The sequence below is a fragment of the Rhea pennata genome, chromosome 8 (genome assembly GCF_028389875.1).
Source record: "Rhea pennata isolate bPtePen1 chromosome 8, bPtePen1.pri, whole genome shotgun sequence".
Classification (NCBI taxonomy): Eukaryota; Metazoa; Chordata; class Aves; order Rheiformes; family Rheidae; genus Rhea; species Rhea pennata.
This window is the reverse complement of record NC_084670.1, coordinates 34,983,428-35,008,317: the sequence shown is the minus strand read 5'-3', so window position 1 is coordinate 35,008,317 and position 24,890 is coordinate 34,983,428. Positions and strand designations below refer to the sequence as shown.

General features: G+C 36.9%; 1 protein-coding gene across 2 annotated transcripts in view; it reads left to right on the top strand.

The window, feature by feature from the left end:
- The window catches only part of BRINP3 (BMP/retinoic acid inducible neural specific 3), a 201,518-nt gene that overhangs the window by 94,611 nt on the left and 82,017 nt on the right, over nucleotides 1–24,890 (top strand). The window contains exon 3 of one of the 2 annotated variants that reach the window (XM_062581502.1): nucleotides 19,602–19,792. The exons of the other annotated variant lie outside the window; for it this stretch is intronic. Coding sequence (XP_062437486.1) covers nucleotides 19,602–19,792 — 191 coding nt within the window. The remainder of the gene's footprint in view (nucleotides 1–19,601; nucleotides 19,793–24,890) is intronic. 2 annotated transcript variants of the gene reach the window in all.

The following is a 24,890-nucleotide window of genomic DNA, read 5'->3' as shown; positions in this document are numbered from 1 at the left end:
TCTCCTGACAGCATTTCAGATCCTGTAACTTTCTTTTTTTTAGGAGAGAATAATTATATTTTCTATCTGCATATCTGTTCCATGTAAGCACTGGTGCCTCCCCCACATTTTTTTTTTTTTTTTTTTTTTTTTTTTTTTACAATTTGGGAAAAAATATTTCAATTTAAGTTATTTTCTCCCAAAAACCATAGTAATGCATTTTAAAATTGATAGATCAGCATCTCATGTGAATTCAGATAAGCTATATATCTGCTTGCTTATCAGTTATGTTAATCCAATCAAGGAAGAAGAACAACGTGATTCATGTCACAGTCATAACTTACTGGCACTCTGACTACTGCAGCAAATACATACAATGAAATATCCCCAGCACGAAATGCAAGGGAAATATTTTCAGTACATTCAAACATTGAACATGCTATGAAAAATAATCTGCTAATGGACATGCTGAGAATGTTGAATGAGGAGTTCAAATTGATTAGACATTTTTTCTTGTTAATAATTTACTCAAATATAGTTTTGATTCAGTTTTAAGACTGTCTGAGTGAAAATAATGTTTAAAATTCTTTGTGGCTCATGTATTTATTTTGTGAATATCTCTTCATCTGCTTCACTGGGCTTTATAATGAGTTCCAATAGAGTAAATCATCATAAAACTTAGTGTTCATTTTATCATTTGCTTCTTTAATCCTAGGGCTTGGTGTAAAAAATAATTTGTCAGAACTGTGACTGCTTTTCCCCTGCTAAGACCTCTAAATAAGCCAATCAGATGTTCTAAACTATGAGATTGTCCACTTTTCTGGCCTTTTTTTTTTTTTTTTTTTTTTTTTTTTTAGTTAGTAGCATCTTCTTCATAGCTCACTAATGGCTTTATTATCTGCAATTAACGCATCTATATTATGGATAGTTTATGCCTCATGTATCTCTTATAAATAAATATGTATTTGTATTTATTTTTTTTTATCTATTGCAAATTAAAAGCACTCACAAATTCATTCTTCTTTAATGACTGATTTCCATGCAGTTCTAAAACATTTCAACTTCTGCCATTTCATCAGTAGTGGGTAACTTTGTGTGATATCACAACCTCACTTAACAATATCAGCGGATCTGAAGTCCTAAAGCCCCAAACAAGTTCACATAACATGAATCTCCCAAAATATTTTTATTAGGCACTGGATAAGCCGAGAGAGTTGCTTGTCTTTGATGTTGGGATAAACAACTTCCACCTCATTAGTGAGGACACCTCCCAATGTTAGGAGGCCTCAAGTGGCCCACGGCAAATTTGCATACCTACAGCAGGTGCAGAACAAACGCTATTCATTTCTTAGTCCCCAGCCACTTCTGAACTTCTTCACATTGATCTTTATTCACTTCATTAGGTGTGTCTCCAGAATTGTATTTAGAAGATTGCTGTGTTATCTGAGCAATCATTCAATGTATTTTGAAGGCTCATCCTTGTAAAGATGCCTCAGGGAGAAGTTAGATATTCAAATTACTGGAAAATTCCAGGTAGAGATACAAAGGAAGATGAACATTTGCGATTTTTTATACCTATTTTTGATCTTCTTTAAACAATTAAGTTAGTGGCCAAGTGGGAGAGGGAAAGGAGAAAGAGAATTACAGATACTTAGCATATTCACTGCTTAGTGAAGCAGGTACTGAAATTACAGATTCCACCTTAAATTAAAATTATTCTACCTTTAAATTTAATCATTAAACTTAGCTCCCTTTCCACTAGCAAAGTTTGACAAGAATTCCTCAAAAATCCACTGTTTCCATCTTTGTTATGGTGTGGCACATTTTAAATGCCGAGGATGTCCAGCGGGGAGAAGTGGGTCATTTCAATAGAATTGCTCTATTCTTTGAGTTAGCTTGATTAAGGAAAGAGGTGGTCCCCATGTGAAAGTGAGTTTGGTCTGAAGTGTGCTGCTTGTTTCTGCCGTTGCTGGTGTTTGTGTGTGCCCTATATAGAAAAAGAAGCTGAAGTTATTGCAGAGGCCCCTAAAACCCATGCCCAAATTTTCTTCTTATCTTGTCTATAAACCCTCTGCCAGCAGAGGTATGGTAGGTTTAGATATGGAACATGTGGCCAGCATGCACAAAGCACCAAGCAGTTACGCTCAGATTGACATGCATTTAGGTAGAAGACCAATTTCAGTGAAGGGTAGGTAGAGATGGAAAGTACTCCAGTTGACGAAAGGTTAGACTGCTGTCTCCTCACCCCGTCTCTCTAGCGTCATCTGCTTGAAAGATCCATTTTTGTTAGTGAGGATTTAACTATGACAGATACAGTTCAACATGATGGAGTATGCAATTGTAAAAATATAACAAAATCAAGCACACCCTTTAATCTCTGCTCTGATGCTCTGAATAATATACTTGGCTGCTGTCAGCGGTATGACTGACAGCTTGGTGCAAAGATATTAAAACTAACAGAGCCATCTACCCAGTCTCATTTTCACCTTCCCGATGGTGTTCAAGGCTCGTCTAAGTGATGTGGCCTATTTGACTGTAACTCCAAATATATCTGAATCTTGTCTACTTTGACTATTAACATTTTTAATAGTTATAAAAATAGTGTTTAGATCATCCTGTGATACAATAGCAGTTAGCTTGGTAAGAAAAAAATATCTTAAAGTCCATATTCTTTTCTCCTTGGGAGAGCGAGTATAGCTCTTAGGTCTGTGTACATCTGTACAGAAGCGCAGATAACTGCATCTTGCACGTTTCAAGGAGAATAAACAAGCTATGGTTGTTAGGAGCAGCAACAGTTGCCTAGGGTTATTGAAGCTCAGCCACCGAATAGAAGTGTGATGAAGCCCTTTAAAAGCAAAAGAGTGAACATAAGACCTTCCCACAAACTATCTTACAAAGACCTAAACATTTTTTTTTTCAAATAATTTTTGCAGAAGCAATGTCATCTTGGAAGAGGCAGCTTAAATGATTTGCAAAGCATCCTTACTTGTTCTTCCCTTCTTCCTTTGCCTCCTTGCTCCCCTCACCCTCCAGAAATACAGGGCCACTTAAAATCAGCCTTCTCCCAGGCATATCCCTCTTAACATGCTTTTCTAATTCCTCCCACTTGGTTCCAGCCAGGCTTTCCTCAACAGGTTCACTCTATAGGCAGCTGTGGCTTCTTTCTAATCCAAGCAAAAGCACTAGCCCTCTCCTTGCCCATCCCTAGACAGAAGCCTTTGGTCACCTTATGCTTCATCATCCCCACAGCACAAAAGCATATGTTGCAGAATAGTTGAGGGGAAGAGTGTGGGATTTCTACCCATGCACTACTGGTTGATTTAATAAAGCAGTACAATGACTGGCTGAAAAGAGGAGAAATATAATGGCCACCCCAAATTTGTCCTATGTATATTCTTGCTATCTTGAATTCCAGAGAACAAAGGGATGGAAGCAGTAACAGGCAAGCTGGTTCCTCTGCTAACATTCCCAGTCACCGTTCACCGGGTTATGTTCTCCCTGAGCAGCTCCTTCTAAAATCCTACTCTTCTTGTATTAAAGAAAAGCATTAATTATATTCCCAGCATAGACATTTATGATTACAGACGGTGGCACAAAATGGTGCCTTAAATAATATTTTAGAAATAGAATTATTATGCTTCTCATCTATAAGGAATAAGTTTCTCAAGCTCTATAATTTTTCCTGCAGGTAAGCTGAGGCTTCATGAAGCTAGGTTCTATGTTTAAAAATGTGCCAATTTACTATAGTAATAGCTGAAATAAGATATGCTTAGTTCTCAAAATGCCTAAAGCTCCTTCTCAAGAGTCATATCAGGGGCACACTCAGTAGTCAGGCAGGTTTTTTGTGTCCCAGAATACCTGGTGGAAAAATGAAAATATTTGTTTTGCTATTACACAAAGATGTAAGGATATAATAATTGAGCTATAAAGAGTACGCCTAGTCACCTGTGAAAATGGGATAGGATCTCTTATGTTGAAAAGCAGTTTTCAATGCCATGCATAGCCCACTAAAACCATTTAAATCCCAGAGCTGTTGGGTGGGCAAGAATAGTAGAAGATTATTTTGGTTCTCGGTGAGTTTAAGATGAAGATGATATTCTGGTTTCAAGTACTTGGTTTAGGAATCTTAAAAACGCAGTTTCAATTTACTTCCTCAACTTTTTGTCAAGAAAGTTCCGAAGCAGAACGTTCTTGTGAACTTTAGCACGTCCGCAGAGCTTCTGCATTTCAGCTTCCACAGCCAGCGTGTAAAAGCCAGTTAGTAAAAGTTTTCTGAAACATCAATCTACTCCATTTCTAGTGTGATGGCAATCCCTGTAGGGAACTGTTATTATCACAGCCACCCCGAACAACCTGAAACTACCATGCTAGTAAAAGCAGGGGAGGGGTAGGACTATACCCTTTGCTCATGTTTTGCTATAGCTTATCCACACTCCCGTTTTTGCTGTGCTTGCCCACACGTTTCAATGATGCCAATGTCTTCACAGGAAGAGCTGTTTGTCACCCTGCCTCCAGCCGTCACCTCCACGTTACAGGCACATCTGAATTACTGACTATGGGACTGAAAGGGCAGGATATGGCCACAGCTGTAGATTATTAAAGACTGACAGCTGGTCTGTGGAAACTTGGGAAATGGAGTTTCCCAATAAATAAAGCTCCTCTGCTTTGAAAAAAAAATGTCTTCCTGTTTTCCTTCCCAGTAGGAATATCAGCTTCTAAAGAACCAACTGTTTTTAGACTATTCATCTGAAATCTTAATAATCTTTGTAACTCTTATTTTTTTTTCAAGAATTTTGATGTATACGGAATGAGTACTTTGCACTACTGTTACCAATCACTGAAGCATAAATGCATTTAGGTGAGGTAACAACTTGACCCAAGTAAGAGCTAAAGGAGAAAAACACCTCTGCAAATAAACTTCCTTTCGTGAAATTTTGCTCAAATCACACAGAGGCAACTAGCTATTTTTGTAAGGTCATACATGTGAAAGACAACATACATCCCTTTTGTTGTAGACAGAACCAATGTTTCCTCTCTCTATGACTTTAAGAAAGACACAATTGCTTGATTTCAGAGATCAGTGGCAATTTTTCTTTCTGACTAATCCTATGTGTAGGAATTTATTTATTTTTCTTCTCTCTGCCCATATTTAAGATAAAACATAACACATCGATTATCTAAAAATAGCCCTCAAATCTTAATAGAAAACTAAAATTTATAGAAAATATATTTTTTACCCCACTAGGCCTCAACTTGAGTGTAATTAAAATGAGGTCTTTAGTGACGTCTCTGAGTCAAAAAGTTTTAGGTTCATGGAACTGTTAGTCTTAAGGAACTGTTAGTCTTAAGAAAAAATAATCTTGAAATATTTTGTGTATCCCTGAAGCAAACCATTTTACATAAGCATAATGACTCTACTGAAACACTAGCATAGCTAGCAAATACTGTACATTTAACTTATTTTTGTTAGAAAATAATATTCATGACTGCACAGCTCTAGACTACAGTTTCACTCTGGCACTCCAGAATAGTACTGCATGCATCCTGCAACGTTCACTGTGTGATTAATCCTTTATAAAATATAATAATTATAATTAGCACATTAAGATTTCATTTATTTCAGCCTCTAATATCGACTTGTAGCAAATCCTTACCCTGCACAAAATGTAATTAAACTCAATTCTTTTGCTGATGGTTCTTTATTTTCCTTCAGCGATAATGTTTCTACACTCTGTTCAGGAACTATTGTGCAGGGATAGTGCAATAATTACCGCTATTATTACTTCGTGTATTGGGAACCTTCAACAGACCAAGACTCCCTCATCTTGGAGGGTGTGAGAAAGGGCCTACAAAATGCTTGAACTCTAAGTAGGAAGCAAGAGAGAGTAGATGGATACCAGCAGAAGGGGAGTACCGGAAGTTACATGGCATCATTAATCAGCATGGTAGTTCTATTCAGATTTGCAGTGCTGTAATCACACACACACAAAAAAAATAGGTCTCAGAGGGATCTCCTGTTCAGCATTCTTTGCCACAGATAAAGCTTCTTTCTTCCCCACTTTTCACCACCCCTTTCTGAATAAGCTTCTTATATTAGAAAACATTTATCATGTCCTCTAGAAGCATGGCTTCTTTGAAAAAAATAATAAAAACAAATTTCCAACTTTTCCTAAGAAGAAAATATTTCTTTCATTTTTCTTTATCTCCATGTCAAAAAGATTTAAACGGATTTTTCTTTTTATGCTTTTACTATCTTTCTTTGAATGTAGTATTCTAGCTGAGAACTTACCAGCACTCTGGAAAGTGAAAGAGCTATTTTGCTCTTATAAGTAAAATATTCTTATTGTAAGTAAGAGTTTACCATGTTGGCAGTGAAATGCCAAGCAGATTTTTGTTGTTTGATTGTTACCTTGCTCTTTTTTTTTTTTTTTTTTTAATCAAATTCCATCCTTTGAATTTTCCACCATCTCTCTGGTTTCTCAATACGATTTTGATTTCTTTTCCTTGAGAAACACTTGCCAAAACCCTCAGTTTAGTGTCATCTGCGTGTTTTATGGATATACTTTCCAACATCCTACTCAATAATAAAAAATTTAAAAAGGACCGGGTAATATCTGTAGACTCCCTCAGGTGATCCCTTTCTGTACCACCAATAATATACTCCTTGAAAGGGATTTATGTCCTACTTCTACGTTCAAATAAGCCACTGTAAATCACTCTTCCCAAGGAAAGATACAAAAAAACTTCATGAGTTGTTCTGGAAGTAGGTGGATACTAAGAGATGAAATTGCAGTATGAAAGACTCCTGGCTGATTCACAGCGCATAGTTTTTGCACTTTGTGGTGATTACTGGGGCTACAGAGCTGCAGCAGCAATGGAGAAGATCACGGGAGCCTGCAGTTAGGTCATAAATTATTCTTTGCAAAAATCTTTTCTCTTTATGTGTGTCATAAAAGTGCCATTTATATTTACAGAATGCTACAAAAGTTCCTCTACAAAACCAAAATTTGCATGTTTCTTAAGTTTTATGATATATATTTTTCTCACACAAGCCAAAGTACACCAGCCTATTAACTAGAGAGAGAACAGATTAAAAATTACTATGTATGTGAAAAGTGTTTGATTTATAATCATTTTAAGTAGTTTCAGCTTTTGCATTTTTGACTTTTCATAGGTTTAGAAAAGCAATACAACATTGAGGCAAGGATGTGGAAGTTCTTTTACTGTAATTTCCTTCAATTTCAGTAATTGTATCGATTTTTACATGATGATGCAACACTGCATAAAAACAAGAGTTACAACAAACTAATTCAAGCATTTTATTAAAAAAAGTCTCATACTGCTGCACTTCTTTGATTTTTCCTTGAAACTAAAATAAAGAGAGGGAATGAAATCACCTGCTGTTACAATTAGCATTTAAATAGTCTCCATTTGGCAGTGAATTTTGCAATCTCACTCAGGTTAAAGAGGTGAAGAAAGTGTTTGTTGCTGTTTGTGCAAGTGTTGCTGGGTCAGGCTTCTCGTGAAAGTATTTGAGGATTCATGACTATTTCTGAAGTGGAGGACTCCAGTGTGCATCCTAATTCTCCTCATCAAGGCCATGCTTTGTTTTTGACCATGTTCAAACTAAGATGTCCACAGTCTTCCTGTGCCTTGATTTCCTTGGGGGAAAAAAAGACCTATGGAGGTGGGCTGGAAAAGACTTCTAGGTGGGTTATGGTGATATGGTGCATCTCACAGTGTGCACCTTCCTGCAGCTCTAACTCAGCAGGAGGGATAAAATCTCAGTGAGGAGTCTTCATGAAGACAGGTTTAGACTGTCCTCAAAGAGGGAACACTTTATGGGTTCCCTGCAGCAAATCTTTTCTAACTTCCAGGAGTGTATCTGAGGAAACCCTGTGTTCTTTTTTTTTAACCTACTTTTCTACTTTTTCCTAACTTGGTTTCAATGAGGTGGGACCACTTTTGCTAGCGGCCACCCCTGGACGTGGATGTCTATGATTCCCACAGGTCAGAAAGAATTACGCACCACTGCAAGGTGACCCTGTGGCAAGGGTAATAAATCTCATCTCTGCACGGAACTGTCAGGCTCAAGATGAGCAAAAAGTAGGAGTAATCAAGAGGATAGTTCTATCTCTCTATGCATTGGTATTGCTCTCATGACACAAGGTTTGAACTCTTGCCAGAAAATCAAAAGAGAAATGTCAACCTTGCAGCATACAGCAGTTCTAACTGAGAAAAGATGAATGTATCTATGAATGTTGATGACAGTATATAGTTTTGTGCTAAGGCAGTGATATGTGCTACAGAACAGCTTTGTTCAAACCAGCTCAATGCACAAGCATCAGTTAACATTTAGTTTGGTGAGAAAGGGATCTTGGACCACGCTATCTTTTTTTCAGTGCTTACACTTTTTGAGACAATGAGATCAAACCCTAGTACCATCTATTTTACCGTATTGTTTTCACTGGGAGTGCTTATGAATATTCTGATTAGCACTCATTTATAACATGTTTGAGAGAGATATATATTTGTCCTAGAAACTGGAGCTGGAGTTCCCTTCATGTTGGCCACGATACAACCATCAGATGGTAAAAGTGCTAATTTGTTGCCACATTGAATTGTATTCAAGCTGGCAGTCTAGATGGGCAAGATTTTATAAGCCATCATGGGCCTCTATAGATCTGCAGCAATGCACTGGCATCGTTCATAATAACAACATAGATTACTTAATTTATCCTCTCACCTCTATCACTTTATGCAATGCATATTTATTATATATAAAATACTGGAATATATTTAACACACTGTAGTCTCTGGGTTTATGAGAAACAGCACATACCATGAAGGTGCACTGATATTTTTTCGTAGCAGGATTGCAAAACTGGCATGCTCGACAATAGGATGGAAATCATTCTGGCCAAGATATAAATAGCTAAGGTTAACTTTGGTGTGGCCAAAACAGAATCTCCCCTAATTGCCCAGCGTTGCTCCTGACACAGAGAAGTTGGACAAAACCACCATCACATCTGTCAGACGTATGGCTTGAATAGCCAGTTAATCTTGGATGTATTTCTTGATCCATACAGCCACATGGCATTCTGTGTCCTTCTAAGGCACGTTACTAGGAAAATATGAAAGCTTTCACACAAGCCCCTGCTACCTTACATGATGTAGTGCAGCAGCTCCAGCAGTGGGGTCCTAAGCACAGTTGCCATGCTGCTGCTAATGAAAGACACTGTTAGTGCAAGCCATTCAGAGCAGGCTTTGGATCAGCCAGCTTAGTACAGAGGTAGAGTAAGCCTGGGTAGAGTTAAACACTTGTGAGAATATGCCATGCATCACTTCTGGTCACTGTGAAAGATGTCCTTCTGCAGTTCTTGTCTCCGTCACTGCTGGATGCACAAAGTCTCTCAAAGTCTCCTTCCTTCTTAATCAGGGACAGTTTTCATGGTATTATAAACAAAATTTAGGCTAAGTGTGTTCATTATATCACATATAAACAATGCTTTATCTCCCACTGGTGCTAATATATTATTTGAAAATTTTCACCATCGCTTATACTTTTCTCTCTCAGATCCACTTAACGAAGGTGCTGTGCAGGATAATGAAGTGGATGCAGCCCCACATATATTTTACAGTAAACAAAAATGTATTCTCAATAAATATACATTTACAGTAGCAATGATCTGATATCAATTTTTAAAAACTCGCATATAGACTCTATAGAGAGATTAACCATCTCATTCAGCATTTTTAATGTAGTCGGGCTTCAGAACAGTTTTAGTTCCGTATAATTTCTCCGACATTTATACTGTAAGATGCATCGCAAAGTGAACTATCTTGTTTTAGCAAAGTCTCAGACTCTTGAAAACTACAGAAAGTGAAAAGAATAACACCAGAACCATTTTTAATAAAGCACAATTCCAAAATTCCAAATTTATTTGGGAATTAATACAACTAATTGTGCTGGTAGAAAAAATTGCCTTTATAAGTGCAAGTAGAGGTTAAGTAATGATGTTATCTATCAGTGCTATAAATAGTACTTCTCAGATGTATTCTGCAAGAATGACGTTGATGCAAAACAGAAAGTATCTTATCTGGCAGGATATACTAACAAATGGTATAGAAAATGAGCCAAATAAGCTTCTACTCTGTAGAAGGTTGTTTAAGTTTATATAGCATTCTTACTGGAAACAGCAGTTCTGGATATTATGTGTAGCCTAGTAGATAAGGCTTTGGATCAGTCTTAGTTTGAGAATTTGATGCCTCTGCTATCCAATCGTTCTTTGCCTTCAGGCCAGTCATTTAAGGTTTCTTTTCCCCACTTTGTGCAGGCAGGAGCAACATCAGCCTTTGGTTTGTGCAGACAGGAGTTTGATCTCTGCGTGGCACCTAGCCTAAGCTAATAGTAATCAGCAGCAATATTCCAGAAAAACAAAAAAATAGAATAAAAAATTTGAAAGGATTTAAGAGCTTATGTTCTCTGCTGCACTCACTTGGCTATAAAGCTTTTTGGTCTGCTCCGAATATGGGACAGAATGAGGTCATGTCTCCTCACGACGCTCTGTATAGATGAACTTTAATTCTAACCAAGCTTCAGTTTTCCTAACGGAAAATTATGTGAATAAAAATCACTTTCAGCTTTAAATTATTACCCACAGAGTATGTTTTTAGCTCTGTGCCTCTCTTAGCCAGTACAACAGATTGATTTTGTAGTTCTGAAACACAAATGCTAAAAATAGAAATAAAAGAAGACATTTCAAATACTTTGAGGCTATGAATTGTATCACATATTGATGATGAATTTGAGCAGTTTGTGTTTCCCCCATGATTCATTGGGGAGTGTCCATCAACTTTAATCAATGAACCCTCCATTATGCTTTATTTTCTCCAACAGATTTTTGATGCTGATTCTATCTTCAAAATATTATTTTTGCTTATGTTGTTTCACACACTAAAACATTCTCACGTATTCAACTTTTTTCCTTATCTCTACAAGAAATCTAGTTCCATTCCTTTTATTTTAATCAGAGCAAAAACAGAAGGGAGAAGAATCTGATTTTCTTGTTGATTTTGTAGCAGTAGTACGTCCAGTCAAATCCGTAAATACTCTCCTCAGGGAGATCTCTGGAGATTTCTTTTGAGTTCTATTTTTCGTATGAACTTCCAGAGTGATTAGGTTGTGTTCAGGCACAGGAACAACTACAGGAACAGGACCATGGCTCCTAACACTAGATTAAAAAGACTATAAAGCTACCCTTCTGCTTTTCTTTCTCATCACTCTTCTTCTTACTGTGTCAAAAATCACTCCTCCAGGACAGACTTCACCATTTTAATGGCTAGCTAGTGTTTTAGCTATAAATAAGATACTTGCTTTGAAAATGTTCGAGTAAGCAGAGTAAAGACGATCTGCTCACTGTGGAAAGCAAGGAAAATAATTTTTATATTATCAGCACAAAATTCAAATTCATACTTTTTTATTACATTGAATTCTAGATAGTGTAGTTGAAAATAAATGGAAAGAAATGCAAATACCAAATTCAAATTTGATGAAAATTTTCCGATTTCATTAGTCTTCTACAAGTCTAGGCAAACCCATAATTTTTGCAAATCTGTTGGAATGAAGACCTTTTGTAAGTGTAAATGATCAGCCTGGAGAATAAGCAACTCCTATGGGCAGATGTCAGCAGGGAAATGAGAATGTTTTGAGCTTGCCAAGACTGTGGGAAGCTTGGATTAGTCTGAGAAACAGAGGTACAAAACATTATAATCTCTCTTGATACTATCCAAGGGGAAAATGAACAGCCTTGTTATCCCTTTTGGACATGTGCCAAAGCATGAAATCAATATTGAACTTCTCACAGGAAAGCATGAAGGTATAGACTAGCTATAATGAAAGGTGACCTGGACATTTTGTAATTAATTGGATGGACAGCTACTTGCGACTCCAAAACATGACTCACTATTAGATGGTTACTTTCAGCCTAGTTTTTAGAACATTTTGGCATCGGAAACATTTATATACCACTTCCTCTTGCAATTTTTTTGTAATTTGCAGTATACTACGAGTAAGCTGTATTTCTTCATACTGTTGCTCTATATTGCTTGGGTGATAGAGCTTCTTCTGAAGCAATGAAGATTAAGTCACAAGAGTGCTGGAAGCACGTCAGAAATTGTAGGTAAAAGACAAACACAAAGCTACACAAGTGTATAGAGGAAAGAAAATCCCTCATGGATTTCATCAGAGGAGGAATTTTAGGCACTTATTTATGTTATAGATATTAAATTCCTATCAGACATGCACAAAATCTTTCTTTCTTGTAGTAAGTGCTCCAGTGCTCAAAACAGCTAAGAATTTCCAAATCATTTATGTCACAGTGACTGGGAAAGTCATCTGATTGACTCTGAATGAAAGTAGTCAAAAAAAGGAAAGACATTTTAATATATTGTAGGTATATAATTTATACAATTTTTATTAAAATTAATTCATACATTTCTATAAATTTCATAAGCATAATTCAAGAACATAGTGAAGCCAATATTAATGAATTCTAGTTCTGGAAGTAGAATTTCAAATGCAAGGAAATTGATAAGATGAAAAGACTTACAAAGGGAAAAATGTTACTAGGATATTTCAAAGGAATGCTATATTAAGATAAAAAGAACTCCTGATGATAGTGATGCTTCATTATGAGAGTGAGAACTAGTATAAATATCAGCAATAATATGGAAAATGTACATGCATTCAAAATTATTTCTGTTTTGAGTTTTGGAAAATGCCAGACGACCGTGGTGGTTGGGTTAATGAAAGAAATACTTTTGATTCCATCAGTGCGAAATGTGTTTAAAACTAGGGTTTTGACATCTTGAAATGTTACTTTTCACCACCAAGTCTGGATAAGTGAGACGACTTTTTTAGAGTCGTCTAATTTTTAGAGACCTACATATGATATATTCTATATTAGCAGGTCGAGATTTTGTTTCCAATTAATCAAAATTGTTATATTGGCCATATTGCAATGTTTTCATCTATTATTGTGTTTCTGTACCTAGGTAAATATTTTCAGAAGGCTACTCAGTCTCTGTTTGACCTTGTCTTTCTTAGTCAAACAGATTGAATTCTCCAAGTATTTCAACAGAAAATGCTTTCTAACTCCCTTCTCATTTCCCAATTCCCTTCTCCCTCACCTTGCATACTAAAACCTAGCTTTTATGGACATTTACCAAAGGTTGTGGTAGTTTTTCCATCATTTAAGTGGTTCTAATGAACACAGAAATTTCAATGGGTTGTATTCTTAAAGAGGATTTTTTTCACTCAACAACTTATGAATAATGTGACCTTGGATGTTAGCTGTGTTTGCTTCTATCCATAACTAGGAGAAGCTCCATCTTAAAAGTGAATTTTTCAGTGTTCTCTGCTAGCAAGTATTTTGCACACTTATGTGTTACGGTTGGAGCACTGCTGGTAGCTGCAAGGTTTTTGCTGCTTCTTTTATAATATCTGTAGGAACAAGATGCCACTGGAGCTAAAAAGCGTAGGTACCTTTCACGCTAAGCCAGGTTTCTCTCTTCCTGGAGAGTGGAATTAGCCTGATGTTTGGTTGACTTTTTTCTTCCCACGCTTAAAGTAGGTGTCCTCTCATTTTGTATCATCTTGACCTTATTCAAGACCTTATATGGGCTCAATCCTTGAGAAAGCCTTGGGCATTTAAGGAAAATAGGCAGTGGAAAACACCATAAATTCTTGCATTGAGTTCTTCTGCCAACAGATTAACTTGCAGCTGCTTGGGGAACTTTGGCTTCAAAATCCCACTGTCATTTCAGCCATTTTAAGCATTCATCTTTCCATCAGCCAAAAGTGGAGCAGTGTCATGTAGAAGACATTAAAAGAAGTAAATGGAACAGAGTTTTCTGGTATTAAAATTGCCATGAAATTAGTTCCCTAAGCATACCTTCCAAATTACATACACACCACTGTTTATTAACATTTATGCTTAGTGGCATTAATGCCATTTTATGAACACCCAAGTCGCTAATAATGAGACCTAATGTTGCTAATTCCAGTAAGTTTTCCTAATCCACTTTTGTGGGACTGTTGACTAAATAAAGCATATATTCACCTTGTTCATTTGTGCTATATGCTAGAACTTTATCTGATGCAAAATGTAACTTGAAGGCAACTTACCTGAAATAATGATGTATTTCTGTGTCCTCAGAAAAATTAGGCTGAGCACTGAAATTATAACTTTTTTGGCATCCAATATTACAGCAATATGAGAAACACAGGACTGGAGTGATATTATGTTATTATAAATTGTCAGCCTGCCAATCCGTTAAAGTGGATCTAATTTATAAAGGAGGACTCTAACAAAAAAAATCTTGTAAATGTGAGCTTTACATAGGCTTTTTTTTTTTTATCATAAAATCTTCATCCTACTCTTTTTCCTTCCTATTCATTGAAGCATTCCTCCCTTGCCTATGTCTGAGACCCTCTGTGTGTGTGCCTGACCTTAGGGAAGACTATAGTGTTCATGCAGAAGTCCGTCACAGTCAGTGTAAACCTCATAGTAGGCTCTGGCTTAATCATCTGTGATGGCAGAGATTATATTCATATTTCAAATCTTCAAAACACAGTAAGTAGAATGGCTAATTCTGTTTTTTTTTTTTTTTTAATTTGCTTCCATCGGATGTTTTATATAGAACTTTTCCTATACTTTGCCATACCATATGATTTAAGATGTATTGAAATGAAAGCAGTGGTAGAAGAAAATGTAAAATTTCTATATTAGAAAAAAAGTAATGGCTTGAAATCTAAAAGAGGAATTGGAAACCCTTCTTTTTTGGAATTACTTTCAGATCCTCATGTAATTTAAGCTCCTTTCAAGCGAAAAATGTGTCCGCGGTAGTTTACAAAGAAGTGCCATATGTAATAAAATTATTCCTAGATTGAGCATCACTCTGAATGTCAGAATATAACAAAGCAAATAGGAAATAGTAGGGAATGATGAGCAAAATAGCCCTGAAATAAAAGCTGTGGTTTAAATTATACTTTTCTTTACCCCTCCCCAACTCCTTGACTGATCATCTGTCCACTGAACCTTGTCCGACTGCAACAAATGGCAGGAGACCCCACTCAGCAGGCAGAGAGGCTGTGGCACGTGTACCGTGCAGCCGTCTGTAATTTGCACTACAGGGCTGCCAGGTTCTTCTTCTGTTAACTAACCGGCCAGGAAATAGGGTTTTGGTAGGACATACCAGTCTATGCTTCTATTATGTAGGAGGATGGAGGGAGCGCTGCCCATGGCCCCTAGCACTACTTATGATAGTAATGAAGTCCCATTACAGGCGCCATTCATGTCTCCTCTCTCTCCTACAGACTCAGGAACTCAAAGTCACCATCCTTCTCAACAATAGCCTTGGCCATGAGCACCGAGAAACTCTCTCCAGTGACTAACACATTGTTTCGCCTTGAAATACATGGGCAGTGTAGAGGGCACCACCTGCTACTAAATCTTAGCTTCTTGATAGCACTGTAACAGCTGCTGGTCCTGGCTCTTGAACAGGAGAAGAAGAGGAGGAAAGAATAAGCTTCTAGTACCTCCAGTGTTTGTATTTAGGGTGTAATTGGTTTTCTTGACCAGCAGCCAGTTCTGACGCTATGCTGTTTTGTGGGAGGCGTTCTCCTGATGAATGGTTCTCCAGTGACTTTGGATTGCCGTATTTTCCAAGCTAAAATCATTAACTCTGTCAGACCTGATAGGCTGCCATTGGCAATAGACAGGAGCATGATTTCCAAAGGAGAATAATGCACGTTCAGTACAAAAATAGTCGTTTGGAGGGCTAGCGCATTTATATGAGAATGGCTGCGAGAGAAACAGATAAGTAAATAAAGGTTTGGCTTCACTGTGTGATGAGAGAGGGGAGAATGGAAGAGGAAAAAATATACTATTGTTTACAAGGTGATATCAAGAGAAAAAATGGAATTTGTTTTTATATATATATATACACACAATATATATATGTATACATAGATACATATATGTACATATAGATAAATATGCATGTATTATAGATCTATGTATATGAAGATATGCAATATACATAAGACATAATATATAAAATTTATATATAATATATAAAAGACATATAAAAGGAACATAAAGATATGATTTTACTGTAACATTTTTTAAAAAGAGAAATTAGTTATAATTTCAAGACAGCAGTTACGAATGCCTTTCAAGTATCCAGGAAGTGCTGGCAAAAGACTCCTCATTCAATCTGCTAGAAATAGTGAAAAGAAAATACTCAGCCCTGAGCTCCAGCTCAGGCTTCTCTGCTTTCATGGTTTGTTGTTACCTGCCTGTCTCATTTCCAATATTGGACCTCTTTCCTCAAATTTCCTGCTGGAGAAGCTGCTAGTTACTTCTTGCTTGTCCACAGCTGGATATCAGCTCTCCTTGTAGCTGTGCAGCCTACTTTGTATAGCCTTGTATCCCTCTTTTGCCTGCAGAAATGAAACTTCTCCTCATCTCTCCCAGAGGCTTTAGGACTTAATCTCTCAATGCTCCAAAACATGTGAAAAAAGGAAGGAAAAGAGGAGAGTCGATTATTGAGGCTTTTAAAAGCTTTGGCTCATCCTGTCACTTGCAAAATTGTGTAATCTTTTTTTTAAAAATTCAGCTCCCATATTCCATGCCATCATTTTTCCATAGCAATGAACTTCAAAGGATGATTACTTGCTGTGCTATTAATTATTTCCATTTGCATGCTCCAAATCAGAAAAGAACACCCTGAGATTTTCCTAAAAGCATTATCCTACTTCGCTTCTCTAAAAGAGCATAAAATATGGCACAATGCTCTTTCTGTCACAAAAGCTGGGGCAGAAGGGTCCTCTAACTCAGGTTTGATTAATTAAACCAAAGACATTTCTTATTATGACAGAATAACTCAGTTTTCAGTAAATAGAGAACTTCTAACACAATGCGAGGAGCTTAATTTGGTATTAAGGACAGAGGCCACAATTTCCAGTGTTACACTTCAAAAAAGTTATCGGCTATCTCTTGGAGAAGAATTATTGGAATGTCTTATGATCTGAAACCACGGTTCACAAAGAAACATAAAAGAAGGCAATCAGTTTAATTACTCTAAGGTTAAGGGGTGGCTCACTCAAAGATTGTAATTATTTACACAGAAATTAGCTAATATTTAGAAGAACTTTTAATCTACCTGAGATGTGCATGAAAAGTTACAAGAACTGGAAACCAAGGTCAGCAATGCTCAAACTGAAATTACAATGCACTCTGTTAACACAGAAAGCAGTTAAATACTTCAGGAGATTACTGAGAAATGCTGTGAATTCTTCAGTTTTTAAATCAAGCTGAGATATTTTTTTCAGAGGCAGTTTCTTCTTCAGTCCCAAACTGGCTGGCATAGATGAAAGAGCCATTTGGTGCTATTGTCCTGGCTGCATCAAAAAGATGAATGGGTCACGGTGGACTCCTCTGTCCTAAAGAGCTCTGACAATAAAAATCTAACGAAGTCTGTAGAAAATTAGCTTTTATCAGAATTTCAACTTTTCTATTATTATCCTTCTGTTTGAACCTCAGCTTTATATGGACAATTAGTCACATAGCAAGCATAGAAGAAAAGAGTCCATCAAGGTATAGAATATATTTTATACAAATCTTCTACATTATAGAATTTGCTTTCTTATTTTACCACTCAAGTGACTTTATATTGGTGATCTGGTCAGGTACTGTAATCAAGGTATATTTTCTTATGTATTTAAACGAAAATAAAAACTCAAATATACCAAGAAAGCACAGAATGTATATCAAAAAAAAAAAATCTTATTTCTCTTTCATTTATTTTAAAATTACAGTTGCAGAAAGGACGGCACTGAGAAATTCACTGTATTAAGTGCCTATATTAATTTGGTTATTGTGCCTAACCAATACTTTTTCTCATTTCACAAAGGAAAAATATTTCTTTCATTTTACTAATCTCTCCACTAATGTTTAGTATTCCTAATAGATTTTGAAGGAAAAGGTTACTACTTTTATAGTTTCTTAAAAGGAAAGCAAATATTTTTAGACAAAGTCCTTAAAAATTGACAAATAAGTTTAAAAGATCAGCAATTTCCATGAAATAGCAATTTCCAAAGATCAGTTCAGGAACACCAAGGATGTGCAGCAACCTTAAGAAACTTTGGGGATCTAGTTGGTTCCGTGCTCTTGACCGGCAAATTGCATTAACTAACAGAGAAGTAACACAAACCCTTTTTTTACTATAATTCTTGCATTTTTTTTTCTGAGAAGAGACATCACCTGCAACATCTGAGAGGGAAGGCAGTTTGTAAGACCAGCACCAAGTTATCCTCCATAACTCTAGGATAGCATGGGGACAAGAAGATTTGGAAATGCCAGAGAATCAGGAGAACCCTGGAAAGTAGAAGAGCAAATTTATTCAATTAGGTTCTCCTCATGAATTTGGACTTAAAATTATTGAAAAAAAACTGCCTTGCTTCAGCTATTTCTCAAGTGTTATTTGCTTGCTGCATCCTTGATTTTTGTCTTTTGTGTTAATTCTGTAAGTGAATGCTGTACTATATTTAGCTGGGACCTTCAATAGGATCTTTCAAGTTCTCTAATCTATTTACTTTCCTATAGTTTTATCTGAGGGCAAATCTTAATTGACATAGCTTTACAAATAACTCCACAAAGCAGTAGCTAAACAGGTCCACAGGTTGCCTTGGACTTAATTTCCCAGTGCTCACAGTGCTTTGCAAAAGCAAAGTTACTGCAGATGCTGAGCAGCAAAAGGAATGTCTCAACTAGATTTTGAGGACAATGAGTCCTTCTGCTAATAACTCTATCTGCTATCTTAATTGGCAAGTAAATGAATAAAAGATGTGTTTATTACTGTGTAATTGACTTGTTTGCTTTCCTTGCTGTCATTGATTTATTTTGGAGAGGGGAAGGGGACACGTCTTTGAATTCATTTATGTCCCTCATACAGTAGAAAAAAGTCATCTGCCTGTAGGAATCAGATCCACTCTCTGTATAGCTGTTCAAAAGGGAGCCAGAAGTACAGAAAACTTTGGAAATAAGGACTCGGGCATGATCATGTATCTCTAAATTGTCCAAGTGAGGCAGCTAGGTACCTAAGTGGCTTATCACAAAATAAGCAAGCAACACAGTCTATTTCTTAAAAGATTTTCAAAATTTGCCTTACAAGAAATTAATGCAAATATCTGTTGCATTTGTTCCAAAAGTTTGTGTAATTACTAATTTACTTTCAGGGCACAGCAAATCTGGTTCTTCTAGGGCTATATTCACATCAGAGGCTAAATAGAGACAATAGGAATAGCAGCACCTTAAGTGGCTTATTTTATATTTATTTATTTTTTTCCAGGCAACTACTTTGTTACAGAGTATTCCCTTCACTTCTAATACATAACACTTGTTGCTTGTCCTAGGCATACAGCGCATGATGGAGTATCACTGTCAAGGCTCCTTGTAATACATTGCCCCCAGTTAGTCAGGGGAATAGTGTAGTTTGCAAATTAAGGCACTTGTCTGAATGACATATCTCTGAATGAGAATTGCTTTGCTTTGCAGAGAGTTTGGCCGCTGGAAAGTAAACAACCTTGCTGTTGAGAGAAGAAATTTCCTTGGCTCACCACTGCCGCTTGCTCCTGAATTCTTCCGTAACATAAGGCTCCTAGGACGCCGCCCAACGCTTCAGCAGATCACAGAAAACCTTATCAAGAAATATGGGACGCACTTCCTACTATCAGCTACCTTGGGAGGTAGGCTTAACACATGGAAATATTGTCTATGACTGAAGCGACAGCACTAGTCACAACTGATTTCCCTGTAAAGCCGTGGTGTCCCCAGGTTCTATTCTCCAAGCAGCTAAGCCAAGCTCCTCTCCCAGGCCTGGACCTTATAAGCCACACGTAGATTTTGTCTATATACTTCACATTCCTTTTTCCTGCTGATGATAAACTTTGCTTTCTTGGTTCTGCCCAAACAATTTTACGGGTAGAAAGGGTTGAGGAACCTCACCGCTCTGCAGGAATTCCTAGTACGGATGATCCTTCTCTGTGGGTCTAGCACAGCACCACAAAGGAAGTAACAAAAGCAGTAACGATTATTCCTGGGAAATCTTTTCAAGCAGGAGCCATACTTAAATTACTCTGACTACTGGGAATTTTCAATATTGTCACCCCTCTTTTTTTTTCAGGGTTAGCCCCCAGTTAACCAGTGGGACCAGAAGTTCAGAAATGGCCTGGTGAGGCTTTGCCACATGATTCCTATCAACTTAATGGCAGCTACATTTCCCAAACCCTGCAGATAGATTTGGAAAGAGTAACCTGGTGTATAATTGGGATCCAGTTACAAAACAGATTGGAGAAATCCAGTGGAGAGGCCTGATGTTCAAGAGAGAGCATGAATTGCTTGGACTGAAAGATAATTAGAGCATGCGATTGCCCATCTAGGCACCACAAAATGAACTGACATTTTAGAAATGCAGTTTTATCCCTTGGTGAGCGATTATATTAAAGATAATTCTAGTGACTGAGTATCCTTCCAGCAGGACAATCTTGTCAAAAGCCTTTATTCACCTGAGGAATGATTTTATTTAATACATTTCATAACTGAATTCTAACTACATATTAAGGAAATGACAGCCTTCCTTTGCTCTTTTGGCCAATATCTGAGTTCTGTAACAACTGAAGTGGCTCACAGCAACTCCCTTAAGGAGAAGACCAGTCTAGAAGCAGTTGGAATTTCTGTGATACTGGAGTTATTTAAAATAACAATACATTAATTTCTTGTCTTTATTGGGGAAATAACACTCCTACTGCAAATCCATGACTATGAAAATTTTAAGCACAACTTGCATGTACTCACCAGCAATTTGGAAAAAAATTCACAGAATTTCTCTAATTGCTCAATATGTTTCGTCCATAGAAAAAAGTCCACTTTTTTGCAACAGTGACAGTACCTTTTCTTGTGTGTGCAGCACTCAGCACAGCTGAACAGTAAACCTTATTGTAAGAGAGAAAGAAAATATTTATTAAATTATTAAACATAATGTTTAAAGATTTGGCTCCAACATAGATCCCATTGCAAGGATTATAGTACAAATCTCATTCATTTTATGAATGAGAATTAACAATAATTATTTGTTAATTATTATCTAACATACCTTTCAGTGCTAAAATCCATATTCTGAAACCCATTTCAGAGCTGGAATTGGATGAAATTCAAGGGAAATGGTCTAGCACAACTCTCACTGCTCTTTTACAAGTGTTAGACACCAGTATCACAGGGACCACAAAAGGGCTATCAACTCAATACCATTTATGAAGTAAGACCCTGACTGAAAACAAAAACGTAAGGCTAGTTCTTTTGAAGACATCAGAAAATTCTATTTTAAACATTAAAAATCTCTCTGAGCCTGAGATTTGCTGGAGGGAAATGGGGGTACTGTACCCTTCCTTCATCCCTCTTAATATCACCTCACTAAAGCCCTAAAATGTGATAGGTGCCAATCATTTGCAAAAATTTCCCGCTTATAGGGAGACAGCACTGGCTTCTTGGCTCTGTCAAAACTTAATGAAGCAAGAGGAGTTTTCATAACGACTTTGGTGAGTTTCAATTTAAGATTCAAGTCCCTACCCTCAATTTTTACACAAGAGTTCAGGTATACCTTCTGCCTTCCACTGCTGAGTATCTTTGAAAAAAATGGATTGGTTAGATTAATTACAGGGAATTAGTAATATCTAAGAATGCTTTCATGGGATCGCTGATATCCCTATACTTTTCTGTAGGCTTTTGTTAGTTTTCATTTTCAGGCTAAGCTGAATGGGAGTTCCCAGAGATGACTTGTTCCCACCTTATTAACCTGTAATTAGATTTTTTCTTTCAGTAATGGATTCATACTTTTTCTTTAATTGCAGCTAGTTTTCATCTGAAAACTGTATTGCTTATGTAGTTTCTTAAAAGCAGAAGAGCAAAACTGAGTGTGTATAATTCTTTTATTTAATGAATCCCCGACCATCTGTATTCATGGGCATAAAGGAAAGCTTGGCAAATGAATGACCTTGCGGTAAGATTTGTGTACCTCTGTGGCCATTTGGCTTTCATGAATATCCCTTTTTGACCATAAAGGGAACACTTGCACATGGTTATCTGTAAAATGTTCCCAAGTCTTTATTCAGAAACAGAAAAATATTCTCCTCAAGGGCATTCTAAAATGCAAACTTAGGGAAGTTGCACGATTTTTCATGTTGCTACAAGATAGCATGGAAAACAGCATTTCTTGTTACTTCTACTTCTTACCAAAGTTTTGCCCGCTAGTAACTGTAAGCAAAGTCAAATATGTCCATAGTAAGCACATTCAGGTTGCTGGATAGAAAGACACTGTGCAATCAAGCAGTTGCACAGCACGAGGCAGTGCTGAGCAATGGGTTCACTGAGGAATGTGCTTGACCATGCACAGGTCCATGCAATTCTGTGTTGACTGCCTGCAGTGCCAAACCTGAGTTTCGCTTTATGCACAAATGAGGAAGTTGAGTAGGTCTGGACCATCGTTAAAAGGTGAAGAGAATTTCCCCACTCCTCGAGGATGAGTGTTCAGGACTCAGCTGAACATGACTCTGCAACCTGATCTAATTAGACCTGCTTTGAGCTGGGCATTGGACTAGGTGACCTCCAGAAGTCCCTTCCAACCTAAATTATTTTATGATGCTATGAAATGTATTTCTAAATTCTCTGTAGGCTTTCAACTAGCAGTCCCAAAAAGCCAAGGTCTCCTCTGAATGAAAGGCAATGCACAATATTACTTATTTTCCTTTTTTCTGCATTTGTATTTGTGTCTTCTCTCTTTTTTGCCTACTGCATGACGTAATGAAAATCCAGATTTTGAAATAACATACAAGATAATCAGCTTCCATAAACCATAATGACGTACAGCAAGCCATGTGCTGCAGTGTGTGCTGCAGAACTGGAAATTATTGTGAAGCTTAAGGCATTGCTGCTGACTGTAAGTGGATGAAAATTTCAAGACTCTACTATAAAAGCCTTTGTTTTAATGCAATTCTTAAATATAGATGACAAGGCTGCTTAGCAAACCTGGTGATGAGGAAATTTCTAACAAACACATTAACTAATATAGTTAATAACAAATCTATTATTTAATATAACATCTTAGTTAATAAAATAGCTGGCAAACATAGTATGGTTAAATGATAGGCCCTTGTTCCTGCATTTTAGCAATGTAAGCCTGACTCTGGCACTTTGCAAGAAGACAGTGCAGTGTACAAGTAACACAGCACCGATTTTGAGTAAGAGAATTTTCAGGAGTTTGCTAGGGCTTGTAATGAAATTCGAGCAAGTAGACAGCAATTGTCCAACCAGTAATCTCAAACGTTTGGGATGCATTTATTTTGCTGCTGTTGTCAGTCATCATTGTTCAATGTGCTCATTACCAGTGCATCATCAGAGTCTTCTCTCTGGGTCAGGAAGTATTTCCTCGACAATGTTGCAGGCTTTGAGAGCCAAAAGAAGAAAAGGTAGTTTTGTCTTCACCACAGGCAATCTTAATGGAAATTGAACTTAATCCCAATTTGTTATCATTTTCCTTTCCACACACTACAGTTCTGCAGTCGTGTTTGATATTTGCAGCTTTACTACGCTGGATGAAGAGGGTCAGATTTTCTTTCCCTCATTAATATTCTTCCTGAGCAGTATGTTACTGTGCCTGTATAAATGATGGGAGAAATTCTCAGCTTGTAGAAACTGGTGGATCTCAATGAAATCTGAGGAATTTATGATTGCTTACATCAAATGAAGATATGACCTATTTTCTCTATGACATTTCTTGCAAGATAAGATGCAAACTTACTTGCAAATAAGAGACGGAGAATCCAAATCAAAGTTACTGACGTGAGAAAGGAACTTAAAAATTTGCCATTGGACTTGCAAACTCTCCAAAGATATTTAAATTGTCAGCTTTTAGTACTGTGGATGATGAGGAGAATATATATATGTGCACATATTTATATATGTGTCTGTATATATATTTACATAAAATATTTCTTTCCCTTTCTGTCTGCTCAATGACGAAAAATCTCAAATCTTCCTAAAACAGATGGTATGTGTAGAAAAAAAAAGCTCTGTTATTCGGTCAAACCAGAGAAACGATACTGCATCTGGCCTAGCATTAACTTATATACCTTCTCAGGCTGTGCACTTCCACCAACATCTGCTTAAGTTTGGCAAAATGACTTGATGAAACCCTAGTAGTGCATTCTGTGATCCACACATGAATAAAACTTCCACCAGTGCTGAGCTACTTTGCATAACAATGACATAAAATAGCTTCAGACATTTTTGCTATCTTGAGCCATAGCTATTGTAACTCAGGTATTCTGCCTAATCAGAAACTTCTGAGAAGTTCAAAGGCCAAAGATACCCGTATGTATGCGCATATAGGGCTCTAAAAATGAAACTGTGGGTGAATCTTCGATTTAGCTTCCTTTGAGTGTCGTCCTTTCATTACCCTTGCCTACTGGCTGACAGGAAGTGATGGGAATTGCTTGGATTGTTGTGCTTTCCTATCACAACCAGGTCTACAGACGGAAATTCAAAGCATCAAGGTGTGTGTGTGATCTTTTCATGATTATGAAGATGTTGATACAGGAAAGCCACTTCTCAATAACTGAGGCAGAAAATAGCACTAAGTAAATCAAATGAATATGTATTGTTATGTATAACAAAAGTTATTTACTTCTCCAATAGATGTTTATATTTAGTTACATTTGTTACAGCATTATGCTAATTCCGCTATGCCAACGATGGCTATTTGCATTTCTTATTTAAATAATTCCTGAAGAT